This window comes from Callospermophilus lateralis, chromosome 20 (assembly GCF_048772815.1).
Source record: "Callospermophilus lateralis isolate mCalLat2 chromosome 20, mCalLat2.hap1, whole genome shotgun sequence".
Taxonomy (NCBI): domain Eukaryota; kingdom Metazoa; phylum Chordata; class Mammalia; order Rodentia; family Sciuridae; genus Callospermophilus; species Callospermophilus lateralis.
Genome location: NC_135324.1, coordinates 1429997 through 1450941, shown reverse-complemented (window position 1 = coordinate 1450941; position 20945 = coordinate 1429997). Strand labels below are relative to the sequence as shown.

The 20945-nt window shown below is 59.7% G+C and overlaps 1 protein-coding gene across 1 annotated transcript; it reads left to right on the top strand.

Annotated features, from left to right (window-relative positions):
• The first annotated feature begins 522 nt into the window (after positions 1 to 522).
• Ruvbl1 (RuvB like AAA ATPase 1) lies at positions 523 to 16025 on the top strand. Its single transcript, XM_077106198.1, is given in 12 exon segments — positions 523 to 760; positions 1691 to 1777; positions 4716 to 4755; positions 4758 to 4847; positions 6438 to 6589; positions 8155 to 8244; positions 8808 to 8957; positions 9587 to 9650; positions 10746 to 10944; positions 13120 to 13222; positions 14713 to 14804; positions 15664 to 16025. Coding segments are annotated over 12 exon segments (1368 nt in total). The 5' UTR covers positions 523 to 619; the 3' UTR covers positions 15824 to 16025.
• The last annotated feature ends 4920 nt before the right edge of the window (positions 16026 to 20945 follow it).

Genomic DNA, 20945 nt, shown 5'->3' with positions numbered 1-20945 from the left:
CGCAGCTGGACTGGATCTCAGGTGTGTCTTAGCCCTCATGTAAGCTCCATTATCTCTGGCGCATACCTCGAATACCAGCGGCATTGGAGGCTGAGGCAGGAGGATCGCAAGTTGGAGGCCAGCCTCAGCCACTGAGCAAGGCCCTAAGATACTTAGTGAGCCCCTGTCTCTAAATAAAATACAAAAATGGGCTGGGGATGGGGCGCAGTGCTTTAGAGCCCCTGGTTTCAATCCTGGGTACCAAACAAACACCCCAAAAAATGCTACTCGGGGCCACCCACCACGTGGGCTCAGCTCTTGAGCCAGGGAGCAAAACCCAGGGCTCCGTCCTTCTGCGCTCACATCCCCGCCAGAGTGAGCCGGAAGCACCTGTTGCCGGGGAAGCCAACGCAGTGACACAGCCGGAAGTGTGTGGGCGGAGCTCTACCGGCAGCTGGCGATGAGCGCATGCCTGAGCCAATGGAGAGCGGCGGCGCTCCGATATCCTCCAATGGGGCGCCGACGGAGGCGGGCTCTTGCCAGCCGCCCTAGTAACGGCCGCATGGTAACCCCGGGGCCGCCGGGCGCGGGGTAGCGGCTGCTCGTGGCTCGGCGGCGGGTTGGGCTCCCGGGCGGCACCATGAAGATCGAGGAGGTGAAGAGCACCACGAAGACGCAGCGCATCGCCTCGCACAGCCACGTGAAGGGGCTGGGGCTCGACGAGAGCGGCCTGGCCAAGCAGGCGGCCTCGGGGCTCGTGGGCCAGGAGAACGCGCGGGAGGTGCGGGCCCGGGGCGCGGGGACCGGGCGGGGGACCGGGCGGGGGTTCGTCCCCGACTCCGCCTTCGTCAGTGTCACCTTGGTGCCCGGGGTTGCCCGCGGAGCCGCATCGCGGCCCTTTTTGTGTTTAATTCCGAGACAGGGTCAGGCTCAGCTGTTGAGGCTGGCCTCCACCTTGCAGTCCTCCTGCCTCAGCCTCCAGGTGCCCTGGGATGACAGGCCTGCGCCACCGCGTCCCCGACCAAGCATCCTTTAAGTGGCCACTGCCCAAGTCCCTGGAATCCCGTTATTTACTATTATTATTATTTATTTATTTTTGCAGAAGAAAAAATTGAGAAGGGAGAGGTCACCCCGCCCATCCATTGGCCACCCACTTTAGTAATGATGGCTGGGGGTTTGCACTCAACCTCCTCTAAGCAGCTGCTGGACCCTAGAGTCATGGCCCGTGGTCTCCCTGGAGGCTGAGCAGCTACAGAAACCTGCAATTTATATGAGGTTGTGACTGTAGCCTTGGAGCCTCCTATTAACAGAAAGGGTCTCTGTCTCTTTTTGGGGGGTGTGGGGGGTGCCAGGGAGTAAACTCAGGGGCCCTCGACCCCTGAGCCCCATCCCCAGCCCTATTTTGCATTTTATTTAGAGACAGGGTCTCCCTGAGTTGCTCAGGGCCTTGCTAAGTGGCTGAGGCTGGCCTCCAACTTGCGATCCTCCTGCCTCAGCCTCCAAAGCCACTGGGATCACTGGTGTGGGCCACTGTGCAGGGCAGACTTTTCTGTCTTGCCTCCATTATTGGGGCATCCAGTGCCTGGAGGGTGCTGGCACCCAGGGTTAGTTGGAGGAGTCTGTGAGTCTGTGAATCATGTGGATCAGAGACTGCATTTTTTCCCCCATTGACACACAGTAACAGTGAGCCTTTCTTCCCTCTGTGCTGCAGGCATGTGGCGTCATAGTCGAGTTAATCAAAAGCAAGAAGATGGCGGGAAGAGCCGTGCTGTTGGCGGGACCTCCGGGAACTGGCAAGGTACCCGTGTTCTCATTTATTTCCGTGCCCAAAGGACGATCCTCACGTGGAAGCCCAAATGGAATCCACATCTTAACTAAAAAGGAGTCCGATCTCAGACTCAGGCTTCTAGAATTAAAATCATCCTGGCCAGAGGGAGAGGAAAGCCCTCAGAGGGGTCTGGTCGCTGGGATTGTCCTTTAACTCTTTCAAGTGTCTTTGCTTTGGAAATGCATCTCTTTTTCTTTTCTTTCTTTTTCCTTTTGTACCAGTGATTGAACTTGGGGACCCTCAGCCACTAAGCCACATCCCTTTTTTTTTTGTGTATTTTATTTAGAGACAGGGTCTCACTGAGTTGCTGAGGGCCTCGCTAAGTGGCTGAGGCTGGCCTCCAACTTACGATCCTCCTGCCTCAGCCTCCTGAGTGGCTGGGATTATAGGTGTGCACCAGTGTGCCCACCTGGAAATGCATTTCTGTTGGTCCAGGGCCTTGTAAAAATCCGTGACGGGTTGTGGCTGTGACTCAGTGACAGTGTGCTTGCCTTGAATGTGTGAGGCACTGGGTTTGATCCTCAGCACCACATAAAAAACTAAAGATATTGTGTTCATCTACAATTAAAAAAATATTTAAAAATCTTCTGTGGCATCTTATTTGAGGGGGGAAAATGAGTCAGCCTGCATTTTTCCTGATGCTAACTTTGCCCACCGCTATTTTGGCTACGCCTGTGATTAAAAAATAATAGAAACGTGGTTTTGGTCTTAAAAGAGGCTTCTAGTCTTTTCTGGGCAGAGAAACAGGGAAGTCTCCTGATGGCACAAAATGACTCTGTGAGGTCTGAGCTTCTAACTGCTGACTGGTTTTAAACGGTGGAATTGGGCAGAGGGTTTGATGATTCCCCTTCAGAGTCGGGATTTGCAGGGCAAAGGAGCCTTCTAGAGAGGATACATGGTGTAGCTGGTTGGGATCTGCAAGGGGTTGGCCAGATCCTCAGGCTTCCCAGGGCTCCTGGTCTGGGCATGGCTTGTTCTCTGGAAGGGCGTCTTGGCCCAGGAGAGTCGGGGCCTGCGCTCTTCTATGTAAAGAAGTGGGCTCTTACCAGGGGCGGTGGCCCACGCCTGTCATCTCCGTGACTCTGGAGGCTGAGGCAGGAGGATCACATGGTGGAGGCCAGCCTCAGCAGTTTCGCCAGGCTCTAAGCAACTTAATGGGACCCTGTTCAAAAATAAAAAATATAAAGGTGTGGGCTGCGGCTTGGTGGGTATTGACTTATCAGCTGGGAGGCCCGGGGCCTTTCAGAAGCAGAAATATAATCAGTTCTGACATGAAAGCTTGAATTCTGATTTTGAAGTTGTGCATATGGAGTTGCCAGGGTGTGTTGTGTGGTGTCTGATGGTGGATGAAGAAGTCCTGTGTCTGGGGGAAGTTTTTTGAGGCTGGAAAGCCGTGCGGTGTGCAATCACAGGAATATTAACTTGTCCAAGTTGTCTTCCTTTTTTGGAGGGGGGTTACCAAGAATTGAACCCCTAGAATTGAACCCAGGGGCTCTCGACCCCTGAGCCCCATCCCTAACCCTGTTTTCTATTTTATTTAGAGACGGGGTCTCGCTGAGTGGCTCAGGGCCTGGCTAAGTGGCTGAGGCTGGCCTCTACCTCATGATCCTCCAGCCTCAGCCTCCAGACCTGCTGGGATGACAGGGGTGCACCCCCACACCCAGCTCTGAGTTTCTTAACCCATAAAATACAAGTTAGACTTCCAAGATGACAGGCTGTGGAAAGATCTGTGAGATTTATATAGTTCCATAGGAAAGGGTAGGTCTATGTGCCTTTCTTCTGTGACTGTTTTTGATGTTTTTATATAATATTTTTCAGTTGTAGTTGGACACAAAACCTTTGTTTTATTTATTTATTATTATGTGGTGCTGAGGATCAGACCCAGGACCCACACATGCCAGGCGAGTGCTCTACCACTGAACCCCAGCCCAGCCCCTTCCCTGAGGTTTTTAATTGGAGAAAGCGAGACAGACATGAAGCCGTTACTTATCCTATTTAGATGGAAATGTAATGGTCGCCCCTTCTCTATTAGGTGGCGGGAGGTGGGGATGCTGTTCAGTGGGACGTGGTCACCGTTTTTGACACTGGAAACTTGACAGTGGGGAGTTGGGGGCTGTGAACGAACAGGGAAGAGACATCCTGGGTAGAAGGTGGGCATGAAAACCAGGCTCCGTGGCTCACACCTGTAAACCAGCAACTCCGGAGGCCAAGGCAGGAGGATGGCGAGTTGGAGGCCAGCCTCAGCAACTTAGGGAGGCCCTCAGCACTCAGGTGGCTCCCTGGGGTGTGACCTCACTCTTGGTCTCGCTCCAGAGATGAGGAAGGATGGAATGGCACTCGGGCCTGGCATTTCCCAGTCCTGGGCCCACTGAGAGCAGCTGTGTTCCATAACTTGGCATCTGACGAGACGCCTGTGACGTCTGGGTTCTCTTTAGCATCTGCCAATCAGAGTTCGGTCACCGAGCATCAATTTGTAGTTGACCACAGGGCACAGTCAGGGGGGCCTGTGCAGACCAACCCACGGCTTCCAGATTCGGCCTCATGAATCATCCACCATTCGCCGGCCTTTTAACACGAATTGAAAGTCATGGAATGAATCCTTCCTGATTTATTAATATTATTTTTTTTTGGTCCCAGGATTGAACCCAGGGGTGCTTAACCCCTGAGCCGTGTCCCCAGCCTTTTTCTATTTTATTTAGAGACAGGGTCTCGCTGAGTTGCTCAGGGCCTTGCTAAATGGCTGAGGCGGGCCTCCACCTTGCGATCCTCCTGCCTCAGCCTCCCGAGTCTCAGGGATCTCAGGCATGCGACACCATGTTCAGAGTCTTGAATAAATTTTTTGATAGATGGCTTTGGATTATGTCTTCAGGACTGTAAAACGAAAGCCTTTCCTTTCTCACCTCTGTAGACAGCCCTGGCCCTGGCGATTGCTCAGGAGCTGGGGAGCAAGTGCCTTTCTGCCCCATGGTGGGGAGCGAAGTCTACTCCACGGAGATCAAGAAGACAGAAGTGCTCATGGAGAACTTCCGCAGGGCCATCGGTGAGTGTCACATCAGAGTGAGACATGGCTGTGGCTTCTCTGGTGCTTTGAATCCTTTCGTCTTGAAACTGCTTCTGTGACGAGTCGATTGTTCTGCTGGGTTCTTTTGGTGCCGTTGACAAGACAGGCAAGAGCAGCCAGGTATCCCAGCAGCTGGGGAGGCTGAGGCAGGAGGATCGCAAGGTGGAGGCCAGCCTCAGCCACTGAGCCAGGCCCTGAGCCACTCAGCGAGACCCTGTCTCTAAATAAAATAGAAAAAGGGCTGGGGACGGGGCTCAGGGGTTGAAGGCCCTGAATTCAATCCCTGGTACCAAAAAGAACCAAAAAAAAATGTGACCAATAAGATATCACAGTCTTTCTTTTTTTTAAATTAAAAAAAAGACATTTTGGGGGGGCTGGGGCAGGGGCTCAGTGGTAGAGCACCCACCTAGCATCTGGGTCTGATCCTCAGCACCACATAATAGTAAATAAATAAAACAAAGGTGCTGTGTCCATCTACAACTAAAAACAAAAAATTAAAATTATTTCTGTGAGACAAAAAGGTGATAAAACGGGTCTCCACACAGTTGCTTGTGTTTACATTAAAATGCTTTAAAATCTGAAAAAAGTCAAGGTCACCAGGCACCTGGGTTGGGAGTGGCCCCTGGGGTGGGGTGCGGTGGGGGACACAGCAGGGGCTTCGGATGGCAGCAGGTGAGGAGAAATTTCTAGATCCTGCCACACAATGAAAGGGCAGGCCGTGGCCGCCCCTCAGACAGGAGCCCGCTGTCCCCGCACCTTTGAATTCCTGCGAGGCTGGGGGGCGGGGGGAGCGGTCATCTGTCCCCGTCTGGGCCGCTTCCTTGACGTGATGAAGGCCCCTGTCAGGGACTGAGAAACCCGAGCCAGCAGCTGAAACCCGTGTCATCTGCGCTGTCGTGGCCAGAGATAGCGCCCGCGGCCCCTCTGCTGGCCAACAGCCGGCCCATTGTGCGCCCGGCCTTCCCCTGTCCGCTTGTCACCACCGAGAAACTTCTAGACAAGAGAGACGGAGGGCTGTCTTCCCCTCCCGGAGGAATTCCATGTCACTGTCCCCTGACAGTGAGGAGGGGCCGGCATTCCACTTGGAGGAATTCTCTCTCTGCAGAATAGAAGAGGTTCTGTTAAAAAATCAAAGTCGACTTAAAAGCCCAGAATTTTCCAAGCTTGACAAGAGTTTTCTCATCACCTTCATGTTGTTTGAGAAATTTCTTTATTTTTTTTGTACCAAGGATTGAACCCAGGGGCCCTTGACCCCTGAGCCCCGTCCCCAGCCCTTTTAAGATTTAATTTAGAGACAGGGCCTCACTGAGTGGCTGAGGCCGGCCTCCACCTTGTGATCCTCCTGCCTCGGCCTCCGGAGCTGGGATGACAGGCGTGGGCCACTGCTCCCCGTAGTGTGGCTCTGTTCCCAGGATGGTGTCTCCGGGTTGTCCTGTAAGGTGACTTGTCACTTCTTGTGCTGTGGCAGTTTTGAGGTACCAGGGTTGTTGGTGGGGAGGGGATGGATGTGGAGAGAAGGATGGTCCTGCTCCGCTTCTCACCGTGGCCCCGTCTGCTGTCCCCGCCCAGGGCTGCGGATAAAGGAGACCAAGGAGGTGTACGAGGGGGAGGTGACGGAGCTGACGCCGTGTGAGACCGAGAACCCCATGGGCGGCTACGGCAAGACCATCAGCCACGTGATCATAGGGCTCAAGACGGCCAAGGGCACCAAGCAGCTCAAGGTGAGTCCCCCCGAGCCCTGTCCTCAGCACTGTGGCCCCGGGCAGGCGGTGTGACCTCTGTGTCCCCCTTTCCTTGTCCTCTGCACTGTTGAAGCCACATGGGACACTCGGGTTAACCCCGTGTGGTATAAAGGGACACTTGGTAGAGGACTTGCACGTAGGTCTCTTCATGAAGGTAGCGCTGCCTTTTCTCATTGCTCCTGGGAGTCGTGGGGTTAAGTCCAGAAATTGCTTCTGCCATCTCGTCCCCCCACATGACAACCATTGGCCAGCCGGGCACACTGGCCCACGCCTGTCACCCCAGCGGTTCCGGAGGCTGAGGCAGGAGGATCACAAGGTGGAGGCCAGCCTCAGCCACTCAGCCAGGCCCTGAGCCACTCAGTGAGACCCTGTCTCTAAATAAATGCAAAATGGGGCTGGGGACGGGCTCAGGGCTAAGTCACCCCTGGTTCAATTCCCAGGACTGCCCCCCACTTCCCCCCAAAGAAGAGGAACAATTTCTTCCAAGATAAATATCTCTGAGCCGAGGGCGGTGGCCCACACCTCTGATCCCAGTGGCTCTGGAGGCTGAGGCAGGAGGATCACAAGGTGGAGGCCAGCCTCAGCCGAAGTGAGGCCCTGAGCAACTCAGGGAGACCCTGTCTCTAAATAAAAGACTAAAAAGAGCTGGGGACGGGGCTCAGGGGTTAAGAGCCCCTGAGTTCAATCCCTGGTGCCCTCCACATGTTTTCCCACGTGTCACATGTTGGGACAGAAGGACCTCAGGGACGCTGTGACGTTTTTGAGTGTCTGAGTTGGAAGGAGGCTTACGAATCTTGGCCTGGGGACTCCCCAGCCCTGGTCCTGTGTGTGTGGCCCACGGGATTTTTACGTGTGACACAGTTCACGCCCCCCATCCTAACTCTAGCACATGAGCGACCTCATTCCCATGAATGGCCACCTGCTGTCCCTCCCCCTGGCCTCTGGCCACCACATACCGACTTTGTTTCTGGACTGGCCTTTGGGGGGCCCCCTCCTGCTGAGGGGCCCTTGTGGGGAGCCTTACTCCGCGTCATGTCCCCCACTGCCCCCCTTTGACTCTGGACTCTGTGTGGGACAGAGCTCAGGGGTGTGCCCAGGGTGGCCCTCTGTAGCAGCTGCCCCAGAAGCTCAGGCTCGGGACCCGTGTGGCAGCCGGGTCCCTGCAGAGGCTGCTGTCCCTGCCCAGTCTGTGCCTCGTGGGGACGAGCCAGGCCCCATAGAGCGCCGTCACCCTGGGAACTGGAGGCCGCTGGGATCTGCTTCTCTGTGGTCCTGGGGCTGGAACCCAGGGCCCTGGCCGTAGTGAACCAGCGCCTGCCACTGAGCTGCCCCCAGCCCCAGGGCCTAGCTGCGTGGTCTAGACTGGCCTCCACCTTGCGATCCTCCTGCCTCAGCCTCCTGAGTCGCTGGGATGACAGGCGTGCACCGTTGCGCCTGGCCCCTCAGGTCTCTGGGGGCAAGGTGCCTTCCCTCGGGGTCAGAAGGAACGGGACCAGGTGTCACAGTCCTCTGAGTCCCCTCTGTCTGGTTGGGTCTGGTTTTAGCTGGACCCCAGCATTTTTGAAAGTCTCCAGAAGGAGCGAGTGGAGGCCGGGGACGTCATCTACATCGAGGCCAACAGCGGGGCTGTGAAGGTACGTCTGCCCCCAGGGACAGCGCCACGCCTGAGGGTCTGCCGGGGGCACCTGGGGGACCGTGTGCATGGGTGAGGGGGGCCAGCAGCTGTCCAGGTGACTTCAGCGGGCAGCTGTTAAGACCCAAACCCTGTGGGGGACAGGGGCCAGACAGCCTTCGCCCCTTCCCGCTGCACCAGGCGGCGTCTTTCATCTTCCTTTATCTCCTGGTGTCCCTCCCTGAGTCCCTGAGTCTGGGGACCGCGCCAGGCGGCTCCTCCTCTATCTGATGCTGTGTCCCGCGGTGGCCGTGCCTCCCTGGTTAATGGATGAGCCCCAGGCCTCGTGTCACCCATAAATCACCACCTGGAGGAGCCGTCCCCCGGCCCCAGTGAGTCCCCTGGAGGCTCCTTTATCAGGAGTGAAAAGAAAGGGCAGAGAATGTTCTAGAAAGTCTCAGGTGTCGTCTGGGCGGGTCTGGAGCCCAGCGAGGCGCAGGCGGAGGGCACCTCGGGGGCATCGGGGGGCAGCGGGGCCCTCCCTGCCCTGAGCCCTGTGCTGAGGTCCCGGGGCCCTCTTGGCAGAGGCAGGGCCGCTGCGATACCTACGCCACCGAGTTCGACCTGGAGGCCGAGGAGTACGTGCCGCTGCCCAAGGGCGACGTGCACAAGAAGAAGGAGATCATCCAGGACGTGACGCTGCACGACCTGGACGTGGCCAACGCCAGGCCCCAGGTACAGGCCCCGGAACCAGGGCCTCCCTCCTGGAGGCCGGCGCGGCTGTTCCCTGTGGGAGGTTGAGCGATTAGCACGACAGCAGCTCGGCCCCTTTGTCCCGATGCCCAGGCGCTGTCACAGCTGTTCACTGGGCATCGGCTGCCCCTGGCCCGCCTGCTGGGGCTGGGTGTTCCTGGCGGGAGCCTCCACAGGGCTTCAGACAGCCTCATCGAGGCTCCGGCCTCCATGGAGGCAGAGCCCAAGTCCTCCAGCCTCAGCTGCAGCTGCTCTGGGCCCCGCTAGACAGAGAGTCAGGTTGGTCTCCATCCTGCAGACAGGGTCTCCCTGAGTTGCTCAGGGCCTTGTTAAGTTGCTGAGGCTGGCCTCCATCTTGCGATCCTCCTGCCTCAGCCTCCCGAATTGCCAGGATTTTTATAGACACGTGCCACTGCGCACGGCTCTGCTTCATTCTTGCAGGTCAGGGGAGACCTCTAGGATCCCTCTGTGCTTAGGAGCCCCTCGTCCTTCCCAGGGGAGCTGTGCTGGGCCTGTCCACCTCAGGACTCCAAGTGGAGTGACATCAGGGACCCACAGGACACAGGAGGATGGGCTTTGGTGGCTGCCTTAGAAAGTCCTCTCTCCTACAGGGGGGACAAGACATCCTGTCCATGATGGGCCAGTTGATGAAGCCAAAGAAGACAGAGATCACAGGTAGGACACGTGGCGAGGCCTCCCCAGCCCCTTTTTCTATTTTATTTAGAGACAGGGTCTCGCTGAGTTGCTCAGGGCCTTGCTAAGTGGCTGAGGCTGGCCTCCACCTTGCGATCCTCCTGCCTCAGCCTCCGGAGCCGCTGGGGTGACAGGCCTGGGCTACTGTACCCTCCCGGCTCTTCCCCAATTTTATGTCCTTCTTGGATCCATTCCCTCTTTACTCCCTGAAAACGTAAGTTAAACATTCATCCACTGTCGCCTTGAGGCCTCGCAGCAGCCTAACCTCCTCTGTGAGTGGCCAAGAGCAGATTCCGTCTCCTAACTGGGTTTTGACAGCCCGCGTAATGGCTCTGGGCGAGGACAGGCATCAGATCCTGGTTCTTTGTGAGCAGCTCCATCCCAGTGACAGCGGGCGCTGGTTTGGAAGATGAGGGCTGTGACCTGGGGCGGGCCTGCCGTTCCGCAGGGGCTGATGGTTCTGGGGCTGAGGCTGGGCTCCTGCTCCGACCCTGGGTGCTCAGGTTTCGCGGCGCACAGGATTGTCACTGCACTTGATTGAAAGTTAATTAACCTGAGCATTGTCACACAGGGACCCCAAAAAGGGCTGTGCAGCAGAGGAGAATTTGCATATGAAAACGCATCTCCCTGGGGCTCCCAACTGGATGGCTCCAAGGAAGGTTTTTTGTGGCATCTGGGTGCAATGATGCCTGTTTTTTTGGGGTGGGGGTACAGGGATTGAACCCAGGGGCTCTTAGCCCCTGAGCCCCGTCCCCATCCCCTTTTTACATTACATTTAGAGACAGGGTCTCGCTGAGTTGCTTAGGACCTTACTAAGTGGCTGAGGCTGGCCTCCAACCTGCGATCCTCCTGCCTCAGCCTCGGGAGCCACTGGGATGACAGGCATGCGCCCCTGCACCCGGCCTGATTCCTGTTTTCAAATGATGACACCCAAACTGGGGTGGGTCAGTACCCAGCCGGGGTCAGAGCCAGGAGGAGAAGCAGGCTGCAGGGTTGGGTCTGGAGGGAATCGAGGTGGGGAGAGAGAGGTGACATTTCCCCTGCCGGCTGTCACCCTGCCCGTGCTCCGTCTCCTAGACAAGCTGCGGGGCGAGATCAACAAGGTGGTGAACAAGTACATCGACCAGGGCGTGGCCGAGCTGGTCCCCGGCGTGCTGTTCGTGGACGAGGTGCACATGCTGGACATCGAGTGCTTCACCTACCTGCACCGAGCTCTGGAATCTTCCATCGCTCCCATCGTGATTTTTGCCTCCAACCGAGGCAACTGTGTCATCAGGTGGGTGCTGCCGGCTCCCAGGTCCCCGGGTCTGTGCCCACCCACGACGTCACAAGTCAGGATGGGAGGAAGGGAGCGCACATTGACCCTGAGCCTGTCCCTGATGGGCAGGGTTTCCAGGGCCACTCTGGTGACCTCACTCAGCATGATCGCCTGCAGCTCCGTCCGTTTACCTGCAATTGCCATCATTTCATCCTTCTTTATGGCTGTGTAATATTCCACTGTGTATATGGACCCCAGTTTCTTTATCCGTCCATCTGCTGAGGGGCACCTAGCTGGTCCCATAGCTCAGCTACTGTGAGTTGAGCTGCTGTGCACGTTGGCAAGGACGCAGGTCTCTCCAGTCACGAAACCAGTAAGGACAGTAGTGCCTTCGTCCCAGACCTTCTGCCTGGCCTCAGGCTGCCTTGGAGCTCAGCTGCCCCAGGCCGTGGGGACAGGGGGTCTGGTGCAGAATAGCTTGCACACAAATTCAGCACAGCGGCCGTGCCACCTGCGCCACAGCTGGGTGACGTTCCTTGGCTCCCAGGCCCTCCCTGGGCCCCTGTGCTAGAGGGCTCCCCGCCAGCAGCGGAGTGGGGACGAGCCCTGGGAATACATGCTGGGGTGGGAATTAGAAAAGGATCCCGAGGTCCAAGTGTCTCAGGACGGCTAGAGCCGGAAGTGACCCCCCATGGGCCCAGACTGGCTGCTGGGAACTTGGTGGCTCTCCGTGGAGAAGCCCTGTCTCAGGAGCTAGAGGGCCACGTACCAGGCCACCCGCGGGTCCCTGCCAGTGGCCGTTCCCCTGCCCTTGGGATCTGAGCGAGTGACCCAGGCTCATGGGCAGCGTTGTGTGGTCTGGTCCCCAAGTCCCCTGACACAGCTGGACAGGACCAGCTCAGACGTGCCTCCTGCAGCCACCACCTGATACTGCAGGAGTCCCCTTGCTAGGTCCCCTCGCTGGGTCCTGCCTGGCTGGCCGAGGGCTCCACCTGGGTACATGGCGCCCCCTGCTGGGGAGCCCTGCTCACAGCCCCCCAGGGTCTCGCTGAGCTGCTTATTTGGCACCTTGCTTTTGCTGAGGCTGGCCTCCAGCTACGATCCTCCTGCCTCAGCCTCCCAAGTCGCTGGGAGATACTTGAACTTCCGGTGGCTGAGGAGCGCCCACCGCGTGGCACATTCACCAGTTCATGGATCTGTGCACTCGTCACCTGGAGCACATTGGGTGGTTTGGCTGTGGGAATGACGCCGCCGCAGATGTGTGGGGACTGCAGTTTGTTTTGGATCTGTGTGGAGGGGGGAGCTGCTGGCTCACACGGCACCTCTGACCTTCCAAGGACCTGCCAGAGGACGGCTTCATTGCCACACTCCTTCCGGGAATGTCTGAGGGTCTTGGTTTTTCCACGTGCCGTTGGACGTCTGTTACTGTCCACTGTAGATGTCCTGGTGGGTGTGCAGTGGCCTCTCACTTGATCTGCATTTCCCGAGGACCAGCGATACTGCATTTTCTGTGTTTGATTGGCTGTTTGTATATCTTTGTAAAAATATCTTTACGTATCCTTGCCCCTTTTTTATTCATGTTATCTTTTTATTGTTGAATTGTAAGAGCTCTTTATATATTGTGGATACTAGACGTTTATCGTGTGTGATTTGTATTTTTTATTCTCAGGGTAGTCTTTTCCGTGTTTGAACAGGGACTTTGACATAAACGAGTTTTGAATTGTGATTTAAAGCCCCAGTTGATTGTGCTGGGGGTGTATGTGGCTCAGTGGTGGAGTGCTTGCCCAGTGTGCCCAAGGCCCTGGGTTCCAGCCCCAGCATCACATACACATACAAAAAAACAAAGAATTGCAGTTTATCTGCTTTTTCTTTTATATTTTTGGCCTCGTATTTAAGAAATCATTGTCCAGCCAGGAGCAGTGGCGCACACCTGTGATTCCAGCGGCTCAGGAGGCTGAGGCAGGAGGATCACGAGTTGGAAAGGCTGGGGACGGGGCTCCGTGGTGGAGCCTCCCAAAATGAGCAAAAAGGAGGTTCTCTGGGCCACCTGAGGGCCAGCGTATTACCTGTCCCTGGCTCGGCTGCCCCTGGGTCACCCCCTAGCTCTCTGTGGCTGTCCCCTTCCCAGTTCGCAGTGTCCAGCATCTTGTCTCAGACAAGCGGAGGTGACAGGGCTGCTCTTGGCCTTCACAGGGGCACCGAGGACGTCACCTCTCCCCACGGGATCCCCCTGGACCTGCTGGACCGCGTCATGATCATCCGCACCATGCTCTACTCGCCGCAGGAGATGAAGCAGGTGCGCCCCTGTCGCCGTCCCCTCCCGCCTTCCCTGCGGGCCCCCCACCACCCTGGGCAGCTCCTGTTACCCCGAGCTCTGTCCCCTCATCTGCAGGGTGGGTTACGGGGACATTGTCCAGTGTCCCAGAGCCTCCGTTCCGCTGGGTCTTGCCTGTTCTCACCTTTAACCCCCTTTGGCCAAGTTTCAGGGAGAGAATAAGAAACGGGCACCTGACAACAGCCAGGGACCGAACCAGGGCCCTTGACCCTGAGCCCGTCCCCAGCCCTGTTCTGCATTTTATTCAGAGACAGGGTCTCGCTGAGCTGCTCAGGGCCTTGCTAAGTGGCTGAGGCTGGCCTCCACCTTGCGGTCCTCCTGCCTCAGCCTCCCAAGCTGCTGGGATGACAGGCCTGTCCTCTGAGCTCAGTTCAAGGGCTTTGCTGGGGCACCTTGCAGCAGTGGTGGCCTGCATGGGGGGTTGCTTCCTGGGGTGCACGCTGGCCTGGTCACCTGGACCCCACCCTGCTGGCCTCGCAGGGCCTCTACTGTGTGCAGGCCCCAGCTTGCTCAGCCTCCCTGGGTCCCTGGCTCTGTCCCTCTGGACAGCCGGTGGGCGGGCTTGGACACGGCTGTCCCAACACCTTGCAAAGTCTGCAGGGAGGACTGGGTGTCCCCAGTCCCTGGGCCTCCACCCGGGAGTGATTTTATGGCTTTAATTGAAGCCTGGGCTCCTTGAGACCTTGTTTACGAAGCTGCCAGAGTGACAAATCCCCGTGTGGACCAGGCGCCAGGACCCGGTTATCTCAGCCGAGCCACACGCCACCTCATCACCGCCCCTTATCACCCCGCGCCCACGGGACCCCACGCACTGAGCCCGGCCTCCCGCTGCGGCTGCCCCACAGCTCCCCAGGACCCCACGACAGGCGTCACCGCCTGACAGATGACATGGCCCCCCTGATGCTGTGCGGGCTGCCGGATCCTGGGGACACTTTCTGATTTGTTGGACCGTCGTGTTCCCCTCACAAATAAAAATGGCTCCTCTCAGTCCCAGGCTGCGGAGGGAGGCTGGAGCCCCGGGAGCTGGGGTGCAGGGGCAGAGGGGGACCCAGGCACTCTACTCAGTGAGCAGGACTACGGCTGTGTAGGTGGCCCGGGTCTCCCAGAGATTGCGGCCAGCCTCCACTCCCCAGTCCAGCAGCATGTGATGCTGCACAGGGTCATTTTAAAGCACTGGATAAATGGGACATTTGGGCACTGCCACTTATTTATTCGGTACCAGGGATTGAACTCAGGGGCATTCAACCCCTGAGCCCCGTCCCCAGCCCCTTTTTCTATTTTATTTAGAGACAGGGTCTCACTGAGTGGCTCAGGGCCTCGCTAAGTGGCTGAGGCTGGCCTCCACCTTGCGATCCTCCTGCCTCAGCCTCCGAATGCTGGGATGACAGGCGTGGGCCACTGCGCCTGGGGCCCGGACACTGTTGATCATGTTCTTTTTCCTCCTCTGAAAGATCATTAAGATCCGGGCCCAGACGGAGGGCATTAACATCAGTGAGGAGGCGCTCAACCACCTGGGGGAGATCGGCACCAAGACCACTCTGAGGTGAGGCAGGGGCCTCCTGGGCCCAGGTGGAGGCTGCCCAGGGCTCAGGCTGTCTCTGGGCTTCTAGGTGTGACAAGTCCCGGGACATGGTGGCCCAGGCTGCTGAGCGTCGCGGTGGCTTGTAAAAGCTAGATTGATGACAGAGGTCCCCCTTGTCCCGCAGCTGACACTCCCTCTGTGGAGGTCACTGACCCTGCCACTGTCCCCTGGGACAGGAGATGGACAGAGCCAGAGCCTGGGCTCCGTGGGGGCCTTGCCAGCCCAGCCTCTCCCTGGCTCCTGGCTCCTGTCCAGCTGGGCGAGGACAGCGGGCTCTCCAGACCAGGGACAGTGTCCACGACAGTCCGCAAGGCCCTGTGACCAATTTCCTCAACTTCCGCGTGTCCCTGGGGCCTGGCTGAGCCCACAGCTGCAAGCCGCCTTGGGTGGGTGGTGACTCTTAAAGACCTTTCTTAGCTGGAGACACACAAAGCCTTTATTTTATTTATTTTTATTTATCTATTTTTATGTGGTGCTGAGGGGCAAACCCAGGGCCTCGCAAGTGCTACGCAGGTGCCCTGCCCCTGAGCCCTGTCCCCAGCCCCTTTTTAGATTTTATTTAGAGACAGGGTCTCGCTGAGTGGCTCAGGGCCTCGCTAAGTGGCTGAGGCTGGCCTCCACCTTGCGATCCTCCTGCCTCAGCCTCCTGAGCCCCTGGGAAGCCACTGGGCCCAGTCTGGGGAATTTCTGGACTAGGGTTAAGGTGTGAGGACCAGCCCTTACGTCACGCTGGTGGCCTCTCTGTTGGGGCTGTGACTGTGATGTTCCCAGTCATGGAAGCTCTGTCCTTGGCTGACCCCTGTCCCGACGGTCCACGCAGGTACTCGGTGCAGCTGCTGACCCCAGCCAACCTGCTGGCCAAGATCAACGGGAAGGACAGCATCGAGAAGGAGCACGTGGAGGAGATCAGCGAGCTCTTTTACGACGCCAAGTCCTCGGCCAAGATCCTGGCGGACCAGCAGGACAAGTACATGAAGTGACCCGGATGACTCCACGGGACGCTGCGGCCCCCCGAGGGCAGGGTGCACGGCCTGGGCCCGGCCTGCCCCGCTCACGTGAGGTCTGCGCTGTGGTTAGTTGTGTCTGAGGAGCATTTATTATTTTCTTAAATTATAACTTTTGCGATTGCTTTGGTAGAATCCCCCCTCCCCAAGGTGTTTTGAAATAAAATCTTAAATGCCACTTGGGTGTCACCTCCCCTCCCCCTCCCTCCTTTGAACTTTTTTTGGTGGGGGGTACCTGGGATTCAACCCAAGGACATTTTTACTTAGAGACAGGGTCTCCCTGAGCTGCTCAGGGCCTTGCTGAGTGGCTGAGGCTGGCCTCCACCTTGCAATCCTCCTGCCTCAGCCTCCCCAGCCGCTGGGATGACAGGTCATACCTTAATTTTCTTCCAACATGGCCTGGGCTTGAGGCCAAAGGTGTGGGTTCTGGGCCCTGTCCCCAGGAGGGTGCCTCCGTGTCCCCCACTATGGGATTTCTCTCAGGTTCAGGCCCTGGGACAAGCTCACTGTGGCGCAGGGGACAGTGGGGCCAGGGTGAATCCTGAGCTTTCCCTCCACCTCTGCCCACTGTCTCCTCGTCCACTCGGTCCCATGTCCCCACACCCTGGCAGTGAGGTCCTGCCCACGTGGGGGACACCCCCGTGTGCTCAGGCACGCTGTGCCCGGCCTACTGGGAGGAACCTTCTAGAACGGCCCGCTGTCAGGGGCTGCCCCTCCCGCTCACTAGTGGCCCTCTAACCCCGAGGTGGTCAGTGATGGGGTCACGCTGAGGGACCCAGGAGCCAACAGAAGGCTCTCGACGGCTCAGCTGGACCAGCCTGAGCGACCAGACAGTCGTTCTGGGTTGTCACCCAGTGTGCAGTGACGTCCCCGAGTCACGCTGACGTCAGAGGAACTCGGTCAACAGGGGGCTCGGATCGGCCACCTGCGGGTTCCAAGTCACTGAGGTCAATGTGCAGCCACCGAGCCCAGGACGCCACCCTCCACAGGTGACAGGAGACGAGGGACCTTCTGGGTCTGAGCTGTCCCCTCGACCCAGCCAGGAGGTGGCGGTCAGCACCAACAGGACGCGTCCACAGCGAGTGCTTCAGCAGATACAAGGGCACCGTGGGCTCCCCACACCCAGGGTCCTGGTCAGGCCATGAGCTCACCTGAGGGACACGGGGGACAGCACCTGACCAGTCCCTCCCCCGAACCATTGAGGTCACCAAGAACAAGGGCCATCGAAGAAAAGGTCACAGCCCAGAGTAAGCCTCTAAGATGGGACAACAAGGTCCCTGGGTGGGACTTTAGGACACAGAAAGGGGCATCGGGTCAAACAGAAGGCGTGGGTGCAGGTGGTGACTGGGCGCCAACCACAGAGTGACACACAGGAACACACTCCACCGTCACACTAGTCTGCAAATCTGAAACTGCTCCCCTTGTGGCAGTGGACATCCAACCCAGGGCCTCACATGGTTGTAAAAAGTTCCAAGAAGCCATGTGCAGTGGCCACCCCTGTCATCCAGCGGCTCAGGAGGCTGAGGCAGGAGGATCGCAAGGTGGAGGCCAGCCTCAGCCACTTAGCAAGGCCCTGAGCAGTTCAGCGAGACGCTGTCTCTAAATAAAATATAGAAAGGGGCTGGGGACGGGCTCAGAGGGTGAGCACCCCTGGGTTCAATCCCTGGTACCCCCAAAAAGATGGAAGCCGACTGCGCATGAGAGCCCAGAGCGCCCTGGGCCGCACCCCTCCCTTGGTGCGTGGAAGTGGCCTCACTAGAGCCCTGGGTACTTGGAGGCCGCTGCGCGTCTTCAGATCTGACCTCTAAGGACAGGTCCTGCCCGGCCTCTGCTCTGACCCAGGCCCCAACCTTTCCCAGGAACAGGCCACAGGCCATGGTGACAGCAGGCCCCAGCTGTGGGTTGGGACAGAGGTGCCCTGGCGACCAGAGGGGGGTGGGTCTTCTGCTTCCTGCTCCTCAGGTGTCAGGGAGATGGCCCGCTGGCTCTGGGCCGAGGTGGCCCTGGGTGGGCAGCTTGGGTGGCCTGCATTTCCTCCGAGTCCCCGAGTCCCCTCTGCAGGGCCTGATGGTCACATTCGTCTCCCAGAGGAAGTCTTTACGAGGCGTCCCTCGCCCACCCTCGCCCACGGCGGGCAGTGTCTCCATCCATTACGGGCGGGACACAGCCCTGGCGGGAGCAGGGGATTTGTCACATCTTATCGCGCTGACACGCAATCTAGCGGCCATTACAGCACCCCCATTTTTTGTGCTATTTCAGCTCCAGCCTGAAAAATGGTTGTGATGTTTAGGTGAAGGGGGGCTGGTCCCCGGAAGTGCTCCATGGGTCACAGCTGGGCCCAGGCTCTGGGGTGCCTCCCAGTAGGGGACTGGTGGCCATCGATCCCTGCCCGCTCTCAGGGGACCCGTGGAGTGAGAACCGACAACTGGAGGGCTTTTGTTTTGGGCACCAGGCACTGAACCCAGGGTCCCTCACCCCTGAGCCCCGTCCCCAGCCCTATTTAGATTTTATTTAGAGACAGGGTCTCGCTGAGTGGCTCAGGGCCTCGCTAAGTGGCTGAGGCTGGCCTCCACCTTGCAATCCTCCTGCCTCAGCCTCCCAAATTGCTGGATGACAAGCCTTTGCCTCCCAGCCCGGCTCCTTTCTGTTCCTGAGCCTCGGTTTCCCCATCTGTAAGATGGGCCTCCGTCTCCTGTCGCTGACGGTGTGTGGCCGTATCCCATGGACCCGGGAGGTGCTGTGGGATCAGCCACCCAAGCAGCCTGGGTTGAGAGGAGTCCCCAATCCGGGTCCCTCCAGGAAGAGCCCTGGCAGCAAGGAGACCCCCGCAGCCAGCTCCACCCCCCTCCCAGCCGCTGGGCTTAGAAGGAAAATCTCCATTTTGTGGGGTAAGAACCGAGGCCTGCGGAGGGCCCCAGAGCACAGAGGATCAGCCCCGGCCTTGTCCCCTCCCCAGAGTCACCAAACTGCCACCTCCCACTGGAGGACGGGTGCAGGGGGCCGCCCGCGGGCCGCTGTCGCCCTCGTCACCGTCGCGGTGATTAATGGGCGGCCGCGCGGTCGGGCGATGGATGCGGCTGTCACTGCGCCCGGCCGCGCTGACCCCCGGCCCCGGCCCCGCGCGATCAATGGGCGGCGGCGGCGGCGGCTGGGCGGGCGCGATAAGATGGGCCGATGGGCGCCGCCGATTGCCCGCTCCGTCACCTGCCGTCGCCGTCCCCGTCACGCCGCCCGCGCGCAGATGGGCGCCGTCAGCGTCGCGTGATTAATGGGGACACCGGCGGCCGCGGGGAGGGACGGCGCGGGGCGGGTGGGGGCCTGGGGACGCGCAGGGGGACCCCGAGGACCCGGGGACTCCAGCCGGGGCGGGGGCGGGGGCGCAGAGACAGCCAGACGGGCTTCCCGACCCCACCCCGCCTGCGCCAGCCTCAGCCACTGGGGCCACCGTCCTTGTCCCTTGCGGACCCCTTTCCCCACTGTCCCAGCCCCCGGAGAACCCGATCCCAGCCGGGCGCCTGTCATCCCAGGCGGGAGGCTGAGGCCGGAGGATGGCAGATTCGAGGCCAGCCTCCGAACTTAGTGAGACCCTTAAAAACCGAAAAGGCTGGGACGTGGCGCGGTGGCCAGCGCCCCTGGGTCAGTCCCTGTCGCCGGGGTCCCCACCCCAGGGGCGAATCCCGCCTGCACTCTTCACCCTAAGCGGGAACTTGTCGCATTCAGGGCGCGGTGACAAGCTGCCGGGCCCGGGGCTCCCGCGCACCCCGCCCGACTGCGGCGCGTTTCTCCAGGCGACCGGGGAGACCCCTGGGGTGACCGTCCCCTGGCACCGTCCCTGCAAACCAGCGGCCCCGCGGCCGCCCCGAGCCCAGCGCGACCGGCCGGGGGCCACGGAGGCCGAGGGGCGTCCCGCAGCCGCAGCGCCGGCCACCGGGTGGGGGACAGTCGCGCCCTCCCTAGAGGAGCCGAGCTGTGAGCGGGGACGAGGTGGGGACTTCGGCCGGGTCGTCTGGGCCTCAGGCGACCCGCAGCGGAGACGCGCCGTCCCCTCCTCGCGGTTCCCCGGGGCTCCGCCGCCGCCGCCTCGCAGCGAAGCGCGGCCGGCGATGGCGAGGCTGCAGCGCCCCCGCGCGGACGCACGCGCACAGCGCGGTTCCGGCCCCGCCCACGCCCCGCCCACTCCCCGCCCCGGGGCGTGGCAATATGCGCCATACTGCTGCACCGCCCACTCCCCGCCCCTGGGGCGTGGCCACGGGCACCCTGCTCCGGCACCGCCCACTCCCCGCCCCCGGGGGCGTGGCCACGGGCGCGCCGCTCCTGCACAGCCAGCCCCCGGGCGGAGGGTGGCAAGGCGCCTGTGGGGGAGCCATCCGGGAAGGCGACGCCCGCGGTACGTGTGCGCATGCGTAGCGGGGACGGCTGGGAACGTGGTTAAAGTTTAAGAAAACCCCAAAGGAGCCGGCTGCGGTGGGGCGCGTCTGTCATCCCAGCGGCTCCGGAGGCTGAGGCAGGAGGGTCGCCAAGTGGAGGCCAACCTCAGCAACTCAGCGAGGCCCTGTCTGTGGGGCTGGGACGGGGTCGGCGGGTAGGCGCCCCGGGGTCCAGTCCCTGGGACCACGACCCAGTTACTGCGTGGTGCCCGCCCTCGGCCTCGGTCCCCGGCCACCAGCTCCCCAGGCCTCGTCTCCGGAGACCCCCAACCAGACCGAGGCGTCTGTGCGACACTGACTTGGAGACCTATCAAGTGCAAGGCTGGGGACTCGCCGAGGAGCCCCGAGAGCCGTCCGTCAGGGGCTCCCCGTGCTCCCATCACCCCCTGCGCTCTCCGTGCCACGTCCAGTGTCCTGCGCTTTGGAACTGCCCACGCGACCCCTGGGTCCCCGAAGACGTCAGGATGCACGCCGTCACCCCCCGTCACCGGCGTTGAGCGTGTTCTTTTTAATTTGCAGGGACTGGAGGTTCCGTCGGGTGGCCCACCACGGAGCCACATCCCAGCCCTAGTTTTTGAGACAGTTTTGCTAAGTGGCTGAGGCTGGCCTCGAACTTGCGATCCTCCTGCCTCAGCCTCCCGAGTTGCTGGGATTCAAGGCGTGCGCCACGG